We start from the raw sequence: 10,912 nt of genomic DNA on the forward strand, positions 1-10,912 counted from the left end.
TGTGGCCTTCACCCCAGCTGACATGTACCAACCACACCCACTGTATAAGCAAGGTCTCCCAAGACCAATTGGTTTGTCAACTACCAGACATAAGAATGAAGCCATGTAGCCCCAGCTGAGGTGGCAGAGACCAAAAGAATTGTCCAGGCAACCCAAAAAACTATGAGAAATAACTTTTTTTAAGCCTCTATGTTTTGAGGGTTTTGGATTGTATGTTAAATGATGTAACTAAGGCAGGTTACAAACCTCGGAAAAAGTCTGTTATGTTTAATCCTCAAATAGACTTTTATGATACAGCTTGATATCATACCACTAACCTCAGGGCCACAACATTAGAGAATAACATGATCTATTACAATATAGTTACATCTTAAATCCACAAAGTTACCAGAAAAATTAAAATATATATATTAAAATATATTTAAAATTCCACATGGTCCTCAAAACTTCAGGCAATTTGCAAGGATACAGATGAAGATAGAAAACAGAGTTATACAAGTAAAAAGAATTCCAAAACCAAAGACCAAAGAACAGGGTTGTCTTAATCTTTTGTCAATGTCCTTTGTGTATGTGTGTATAGCATAAAAATATGTATGTAAAATATATACAAACACAACATCTCAAAATGTATTAAAGGATAAAGCTGAACAGATACAAAATGAGTATTGTGAAAACTACAAAGTAATATTACAGAGATAAACACTATCACGTATAAAGATTACAGAAGTGACTACATAATTTGTCATGTTTCAGTATCTACAGAATTTAAGGCATATTATTTTGGTTTCACTGATGTTAATTTAAAAACCAAAAACAAGGCCAGGCACAGTGGCTCATGCCTGTAATCCTAGCACTCTGGGAGGCTGAGGCAGGTGGACAGCTTGAGATCACGAGTTCAAGACCAGCCTGGGTAGTGAGACCCTTTCTCTACCATTAAAAAAATTAAAAAAAAATAGCCTGCTATAGTAGCATGCGCCTGTAGTCCCAGCTACTGGGGAGACTGAGGCAGGAGGACAGTTTGAGTCCAGGAGTTTGAGGTTGCACTGGGCTATGATCGTGCCACTGCACTCCTGCCTGGGAAACTGAGCAAGACCCTGTCAAAAGAAAAAAAAGAAAGCAAAGAAAGAGAAAGAAAGAAAAGAAAAAGAAAGAAAAAGAAAAAGGAAAATAAAAAGACAAATGAGTACCATGATCACAGACTACAAGATTCAATACTGTAAAGATACCAATTCAACCCAAACTTATCTACAGACTCAGTGTAATACCAATCAATAACCCAGCAGATTTTTCCATGGAATTTGAAAAGCTGACTCTAAAGGTTATATGAAAATGTAAAGAGCCAAGGAAATCCTGAAGAACGATAAAACTAGATATCAACATTTATTATAAAGCTATAGCAATTAAGACAAATAGAGCAATGGAATCAAAGAGAGCCCAGAAACAGATCGACACATACATGATTAACTGATTAGCTATGACTAAGGTGACACTGTAATGTAATAAGGAATGGGTGTCCTTTAGATAAATGATGAGGGGTACTCTGGATACTTATATGGAAAAATATGAACCTTGATCTTTACCTCACATTATATGTAAAAATCAATTCCAGATGAACTGTAGATTTAAATATGAAAGATAAAACAATGAAATTTCCAGAAAAAAATTTCAGAGAATATATTAACGACTGTGGTAGGCAAAGATTTCTAAAACAGATCACAAGAAGCACTAATCATACACGAGGAAAAAATTGTAAGTTAGATTACATTAAACATTAAGAACCTCTCGTCATCAAAAGACAACTGCCTGAAGTAAAAAAGCAAGACACCAAGTGAGAGGAAGGATTTGAAATACATTTAGCTAACAAAAATATTCTTATCTGGAATATATAAAGAAGTCCAACAATTCAACTAGGGAAAAAAAGCAATTAAGAAAATGGGCAAAAGAATAGACTAGGTATTTTACAAAAGAGGATGTTCAACAGGATAATAATCATATAAAATGGTGCTTGACACCCTTAGCCATCAGGAAAATATAAATTAAACCTCAGTGAGATACTACTTGCACAGTCATCAGAATGGCTAAAATGAAAAAGAGAGACATAACTAAATATGACCAAGGATGTGGTACATTGCTAGTAGGAATGTAAACTGGAATAATAACTTTGGAAAACTGGCAGTATCTAGCAAAGCTGAATATCTGCATAGCTTTTGATCCTGAAATTCCAATCTTCGGTATACACTCAACAGAAACACATACATATGCTCGCCAAGACATATGTACAAAAATATTCACAGCAACCCTATTGTAATAGTCCCAAACTGGAAACAACTCCAATGTGGTATATTCATACAATGGAATACCATACACAGCAACAAGAAAATGAACACTGCTACTTACAAGACTGATGAAACCCACAAACATTATACTGAGGGAAAGAAACCAGACACAGTAATGTAAGTACTATTTTATTCTATTAAATAAAAATTCAGAAACAAGCAAAATTTATCAGTGGTGTTCGAAGTCGGGACAGTGATTACCTGAGTGTTTATGTAGTGATGTTGGGGGATGGACAGAGAATTGATTAAAAAAAAAAAAAAAGGGTTTGGGAAAGGCTTCTGGCTACTAATAATATTCTACTTTTTAAAATCATGGGTGTGTTCACTTTGTGAAGATTCATCGGGGTATACATTTATAAATAAGTGTACTTTTCTGGGTATATGTTATACTTCAATAAAAAGTATCACTAAAGTTTTTTTTAAAAAAGTCAGGCAGGGCATGGTAGCACATCTATAATCCCAGCACTTTGGGAGGTCAAGGCAGGAGGATCACTTGAGGCTAGGAGTTTAAGACCAGCCTGGACAACAGAGCAAGACCCATCTCTATAAAAAAATAAAAACTAAAAAAATCAGGAGTGATGGAGCATGCCTGTAGTCCTAGATATGTGGGAGGCTGAAGTGGAAGATCACTTGAGCCCAGGAATTCAAGGTTATAGTGAGCTATGATCATGCCACTGCACTCCAGCCTGGGTGACAGAGCAAGACCCTGTCTTTAGAAAACAAAAATTCAATTCCTGGGGGGATATCTCAAATTAGGTTAAGAGATAGAATTTTTTTGCTGGGAATACTCAAGGGATTAGAAATAGAACTGAGCTGGAATAAGTATGCTCATTTTTCTTCTCCTGGTCTCTCTTTTGGCTCCCATTCAGTTTCATAAAGCCAAAGCCTAAGGACAAATCCAAGGTTACCTTCCAGCCTGCAGACAACAATTTGCTCAGTCTCCTAAGCTCTTAAAAAATCAAGTAAAGTAAGAATTCAGTAAGAATTCAGCATGGAGAAAACATGAAATGAGCAGTTCCAGGATACTTTTCATATTCTTCCGTACTCATAGGAATGATAAAATCCGAAGGACCTTGTGATAAAACAAATATGGTCCTTGCATACACAGTTTCCTCCCTTTAAGTCTAAAGCTAAAGAATCAAAAGCAGCTGACATGTTTAGGTCACCAGGCTAGCAACTCACACAGTTACAGGGCTAGAGCTATTAACAAAGAGGATGCAGCTGCCCAGACTGTTTCCTATTTGTAATATATACTACCCAAGAAGCCTAAAAAGGTGGTGGCAACCAGGGTAGGTGGTTCATCAAGGACTTGAGACCCACAACGTAGCACGCACTAGCATGATTAATGAGTCCAGCATCTCATTTTATTTAATAACAAAAGCTGTTTTCATGTTGTACATATTACATAGTTAAGATATATTCTTATCACTTAATACAAAATTAATAATTTCTATCCTTATTTGAAAAGCACATAATGTGATGGTGCATCAACCTAAGTATTAAAACATTTAAATGATTACAGTAATAAATGTGCATAGTATGACTGCAATAAAGTTTGTGGTATTGTGGAAACAACTGGAATTGGGAGTCAAGAAGCCTAGCATAAAACCTGACATTTAGCACACATATAATAAATGACAAATAAATGATCTAGTGCTGAGGGACACTGAGCATGGTGTTTTCTCTGTGTCTGTTTCTTCATTGCTAAAATAAGAGAATTAAATAAGTTACTACATATAAAATGCTTAGAACAGTCCTTGACACAGTCAGTACTCAATAAGTAGTAGACCCTATTACTAGATGCCAGTCCTGGTTCTGCCACTAAACTCAGGTATAATTTCAGACAAGTAACTAACCATTCTGGAATTCTATAAAATGACAGGGCTAATTATGGTTGTTCTATAGCTTCCTTTCCACTCTAAAAAATATTTAAATTTCAATTCTCAAGCATGTTACATTAGGGAATAATACCCCCACACATATTAAAACTTTAAATACTGCCTTATTTTCTAAACTACAGCATGCTGTACAATATACACTAAATATACTGTTGGGGGAAGGAGGATTGGTATGCATGGATATGATTGAACACCCAAACTGTAAGTAGAGACTGTAACTTGAATACCTATCAAAAAAAAAAAAAAAAAGAATATGCACAGAATAAGGAAAAGAGCCCTAGATGAGGATTAAGATTTTGTTCTACTCATGGCACTGCTGATAACCTTAAAACAATAAGTTACTCCTCTCTATGTCTGTTTACTTATTTGTAAATTGAGACAGTTTGGGATAAATGATCACTAAGATCCACTTGGGACTTCTTTTACTTTTTTCCTCCTTCTAAACTAGAATGTTGTCAATTATTACTGTTTCTAGAAAACCAAAACCTATACCACCAATAAATGAGAGAATTGGCCATGCTCCTACCCCTAAACAGTTCCTAATCTGAGGGTAGGTGTGATAATGGCAGGAGCCTTTTACATGGGCCCGTATTCACTTTCAAGAACCAGTGGACTGGCCGGGCACGGTGGCTCACGCCTGTAATCCTAGCACTCTAGGAGGCTGAGGCAGGCAGATCGTTTGAGCTCAGGAGTTTGAGACCAGCCTGAGCAAGAGCGAGACCCCGTCTCTACTAAAAAAACATAGAAAGAAATCGGACAACTAAAAATATATATAGAAAAAATTAACCGGGCATGGTGGCACATGCCTATAGTCCCAGCTACTCGGGAGGCTGAGGCAGGAGGATCGCCTGAGCCCAGGAGTCTGAGGTTGCTGTGAGCTAGGCTGACGCCACGGCACTCTAGACCAGGCAACAGAGTGAGATTCTGTCTCCAAAAAAAAAGAAAAAAAAGAAAGAACCAATGGACTTAATTCTGTCTCTGCTTTCTAGAATAAAGTATATTCTACACCACAGAGAAGGGTAGGAAATGGAAATTAGTTCAATATATGTACTTTCCTCACATAATTATACAATAACTGATGATTCTTTTGTACTACAATATATTTAATAGCCAACATTTATTCAGTACCTACTATGTGAGGAACCCAGTGCTAAGTACTTTTAAAGCATTATAAAACTAGAAGGCAATTTTAGGTGACTTTCAGCAAAGAAAACTGTTTTAAGGACTACAAAATACATGACTAAATTGATTTCATTGGGTCCCAAAGCTAAATCCTTGCAAAAAAAGGACAACAGAATCTTAATTATTTCATTAATTATCTTTAAGAAAAGTAGAAACTGAAATTTAAACTCTGACATTCACATCAAGAAAGTAATTTAATACTTCCAAATGGTTTCATTATACTTTTACCTTTTTATTTCAAATATATAGCAGAATTAGGAAAGAAGAACAGAAACTTGTCTAAAATATATAATTAAAAGTTATTTTTTTTAAAAAAAACTAAAAACCTCTTACCTGAGCATGAAAATTGGACATAGTTGTTGTCTCTATATCTTTCTTTCCCAATATCTCCATTTTCACTGGTGAATTGGGAAAATTAAATGAAAAGTAGTCTAAAAAGTCAGGTAAATAAGTAGCTGCCCCATGAACAATACCCATTACATAGAAAGCTGCAGAGTTTTCATTTTCACTGAACACTAGACCCACAAACTCTTCTGCAAACCTCTCCATCTCCATAGGAGACAGGTGGGAGAGTTCGTTACTGTAGGCATGGATAACCGATGCACCTCCATTAGGTTGGTGCTCAATATGAATGAGCTGTTTGAATTCCAAAGTGTCCAACCTTTTGAGGTTATTCTGAACTCGTGGCTCCTTTAACGAGACAAATGGAAACTCACTGTTCTCTGGAATTTTGGAATCATAGTGCTTGGTATCCAAATTCTTTCCAATGTAATCCTTTATGTTATCATTTAGGATGCCTTTGGCTTCTTGATCTTCAACATCAGATAACAATCCTGAGCAGATGGTCTGAATAGATTTACTATACATTTTTGGACGCTTCCGTTTTTCATTCTCTTTGTGTTTCTTTTTCTTTTTCTTCTTTACTTTTTTAATTTGTAGGTCTTCTACATTTGTTTTTGGTTTCTCCTTCCCACCTGTTGGGAAAAATTTTTTTTGAAACTCTGTATTTCAATTACTTAAAAAACCATGCTTTAGGAACTGTTTTGTAATAAATAAGAAGTTTACTTCTAAAACTTCCAAACATTTACCCAGAATTAATTTTATATTTGTGACTCATTTTGCACAGTACTGATAATGAAAATTTAGTCAGTCTCTCTCATTCACTCTACACACATACATACACACACACACACACAGATGAAGACTTATGACAAAATTACACCTATGGTGTGTGCTACCATTCTGACATGCAGTGGAGGCTCTATCAGTGTTTACTGAAGTAAAGAGATGAATGTTTTAGAAAGCATAATCTTCAAATTTTAAAAGCAGAAATTCAGAAATGGAAAGTTGAACAAAGGTCAATATGAACAATGCCCTCTAGATGCTTCCCACTGATATATATTATCAATTTTACTTTACCTCAGGTCTTAAAAATTGCATCTAAGTGTCAAGGAGATTTAAAAATCATAAAAGAAGAAAAATATTTATATAGTACAACAGCAACAAACACAGTAATTCCTTAGTTTTTTACCAAATTGCCTTCTTAGTAAATTACTCTTATACCAAAATGGTCTATTTTAGGTCTGCCACAGTTTACAAAATTCCCAGTGAAGACTCAGCAAGGTACTGTAAAGGAGATGACAAAATTAGAATCATCTCTCATGTCCTAAGCTCAAATGATACCCATGTACTGGTAAAGACATGAATAAAAAGGTAAAAGACACGGGGCATTATATGCTTGTATATTAAAGAGCTTCTGTGAAAAAGGCAAGTAGACTCTGAGCTTAGAAATTAGAAATCCAAAAAGTAAAATATTAATCCACAGAAGCTATACAGCTATAAAATCTAAGTGTACATGTAAGTACTTAACATAATCACAGTTATATGCATTTCTATATAAGAAAAATTTTAAAAAGTAGCATCCTCACAAGAAAGCTAACAGTAAAAAGCCACTGAGCTAAGGGTTGAGAAAAGAAGGTATTCATTGTTTCCACCTGTTATTTCAGTTTCACAGATAACCTGCCATGAATGAAATAATGAAATTCTCCCAACCAGTTTCTTCTTTTTTTTTTTTTTGGAGAAAGATTCTCGCTATGTTGCTGGGGCGAGAGTACAGTGGTGTCACTATAGTTCACTGCAACCTCGAATTCCTGGGCTCGAGCCATCCTCCTACCTCAGCCTCCCAAGTAGCTGGGACTACAGGTGAATGCCACCATGCCTGGCTAATTTTTTTTTATTTTTTGTAGAGATGGGTCTCACTATTGCCCAGGCTGGTCTTGAACTCCTGAGCTAAAGCGATCCTCCTGCCTCAGCCTCCCAAAGTGCTAGGATTATAGGCATGAGCCACTGCACCCAGCCCCAGCCACCTTCTTTCCCTAAATTTTTCCAGCTTCACATATATTTTATTCCTTTCTGTTTCCAGTGAGGGAGATGTTCTATTTTCAAAAATAAGCCCCTCCCACCAACTCTAAAAACCCTTGCTGTATAGTTTTCTTTTGACCACTAAACTTCTCATAAAGAATCATCTATACCCAATGCCTTTCCTTTATTACCTTATCATCCTTATTACTTAAATTCTGGTTCTATTTTCAGTATACTCAAATATGCTTTCCCAGAATGTTGAAAAATAAAACCCAATGATATTTTCTCAAATCATTCTTCCTGATCTCTCCAAGATTTGACAAAACTATCCAGCTCATCCTTGATTACTTTTGACTTCCTTGGTAAAACTTAGTTTTTGGTCTAACAGCCATATAACTGTCTCTCATCCTGAATGCTGAAGCCATATTAACCTTTCTATAAATTTTTATATATTGTTCTGATCATATTGATCCCTTGGCTAAACTGCTTTCAGGGGCTCTCAGTGCCTACCTATAAAGTATAATCTCTTCAGAATGGAATCCAAACACAGTGCCCTCAAGTATCTCAAGCTCTAGTCAAACTACACTATACTTACATATTTCTTTTAAAATATATCTAGCCCTACCTTATCTTTCTACTACTGGCAAACACATTTCCTCTCTCTAGAACACCCTTTCCTTGCTCAGTACTTACCACTGAACTCTTTCCTACTCAATTCTTTAACAACGATTATGTCATTTCTTTCAAAAATCACTCCTAATTCATAAAATTGTTTGTTTCATTCATAGGATACTACCATATAACATATGTCCTTCAGAACACTATTTGAGTGAAACAAATAATTTTTATATTGATTCAGAGTGAAATGATAATTCTATCATTGTATCCCTCACAGTATTAATATATTGCTACACATAACACTTAATGAAACTCTGAATGAAAAAATCTGTCTTACCAACATACTACCCCGAAGTTTACAGTTTTTCCCTTGCCTCCCTTTCAGTCAAGTTTTTCCACATACGAATACCACTAAATTGTATCCCTGAAAACAACAAAAATTATCTCAAGGTGACAGCAATTCTATAAAAGTGAAATTTAGTGTTATTAGTAATTCTAAAAATTCACAGAAGTGACAATTCCTAAGTGTGTAATGAAGACAAAATTAGTATCATTGTGAAAAGCAAAAATAGAAAACTGTTGACATTATTGCATAGGTTTGTAAAGTCATAAAAGGCAAAGTGTTAATTCTCTAAAGAGTCTATTTGTAAGTAGTTAAGAAATATATTTGAATAATGTTAACAAATTCATACTTGCTGCCTAGGTATGAACTATCAAAACATCAGATTCAGGTTAATATCTTAAGAACAAAAAATAACAAAAAAGTAAAACTGTGGACTAACCAAATGAAACATGAAAGAGGTTAATATATGTAAGCAAAATAAAAAAAAAAATCAAGAAAAAAAGATAACTGTGAAATCAAAAACAGAATTTTAAGAAGTTTAAAGAGCACAGGTGTGAATAACAGCATTCCTAAACCCTGTAACTGAACATATATATAAAACTGTGGAAATTAAATTGTGTGATTGTTTGCCAAAATAAACAAAATTTCTAAACAGACAACATCACTTGAGACTGCTATCTCAGTGAGTGCATCCTGTGTGACAACACTGGAAGAGGACTCTTGGAAACACATGCCTGGTGTCTTCCAGACATTGCCCCATGTGCTTTTTTTCTTTGCTGATTTTACCTTTTATCCTTTCACTACAATAAATGATAGCCATGAGTACAACTACGTGCTGAGTCTGGTGAGTCCTCCTAGCAAATCATGAAACCTGAGGGTAGTCTTGAGAACCCCTAACGGACACTGGTTGTAAAATGCATTTTTTACATTAAACCAAACCGATTTTAAGAGCTTTCTATAATCTCTAACTCATTTCCTGTCTCTACATATGAAATGCAGTAGATGTATGTGTAGAAAATTTTTAAATACTTTAAGGAAATAAGACTATTTTGAATATCAATTTTCTTCTCTTATATGAAATAGTATTTAAAGTACATATTAAATATATAATTCTTCAACAGAACTGAATAAAGGATCCTGATAAGTACCTGTAACAGAAAGAATAGAATTGCTATCTAAGTAATCTGCACCATCAAGAAATGTAAGATTATGTATAAAATAAAAGCATATGGTTGACAGGGGACTCTCCCTCCCCCATGCCAGAGACATTCACACAGTGGATCACAGACATATGCAGTGGGCCACACACACAAAAAGCACTATAGATACACACATGCACAAAGAGTCAGAGCCAGAGAGAGAAAACACAAGACTGGGAGTGAAAGAATCAGAAAGAGAGATGCAGACACATATATAGCCAGAGAGAAAAAGACACAGAGACAGAAAGAATCACACACAGATACAAAGACAGCCTGTGTTGTCAATGGCTAATTTTTTACACACACACACACACATATATATACACATAAAATCTTTTAAAATCACAAATTCACTGGCATTAATTTCTACCACTATCCTTAGTATACTTTTTGTGTTAATAAAGTGAAAAATAAAGGTTACTGAGAAAAACTGAATCTGATTTCATATCTGATATGGAATTAATATATATATGTATATAAATCCATTATCGTACATAGAAAAAAGGTAGCAATTGGCTTACTATTTTTATCCTTTGGTCTTTGAGGAATGACTTTGCTTTTTTCACACTGAGATGTTGTCACTCTTCCTGCCATGATTTACCTACCTGTGACCTTTAATATACTACCAATAACCTTGGAAACTGGCTTCTTTTAATCCCCATTCCAGCTGCTCACCACCAAACTTCTTTAATATGTTATAATGATAACACACTCAAAAATACTATAATCATAACATGTTTATTTTTGTAACTTATTAATAAGCAAAATAAAAGTGGCTGGAACATACACGTATGCTCAGGAAATGCAGTTGGTGAACGTTAGTATAAAAGGATGAGACCCTTGGCCGGGCGTGGTGGCTCACGCCTGTAATCCTAGCACCCTGGGAGGCCGAGGCGGGCGGATTGTTTGAGCTCAGGAGTTCGAAACCAGCCTGAGCAAGAGCGAGATCCCATCTCTACTAAAAATTAGAAAGAA

General features: G+C 35.2%; 1 protein-coding gene across 1 annotated transcript in view; it reads right to left on the bottom strand.

Annotated features, from left to right (window-relative positions):
* RSBN1L (round spermatid basic protein 1-like) overlaps positions 1-10,912 on the bottom strand; it is a 73,061-nt gene that overhangs the window by 19,861 nt on the left and 42,288 nt on the right. The window contains exon 3 of the mRNA XM_012650354.1: positions 5,750-6,390. Within this exon, the coding sequence (XP_012505808.1) occupies positions 5,750-6,390 (641 nt within the window). The remainder of the gene's footprint in view (positions 1-5,749; positions 6,391-10,912) is intronic.

This window comes from Propithecus coquereli, unplaced genomic scaffold, assembly GCF_000956105.1.
Source record: "Propithecus coquereli isolate 6110/MARCELLA unplaced genomic scaffold, Pcoq_1.0 Scaffold32, whole genome shotgun sequence".
Taxonomy (NCBI): domain Eukaryota; kingdom Metazoa; phylum Chordata; class Mammalia; order Primates; family Indriidae; genus Propithecus; species Propithecus coquereli.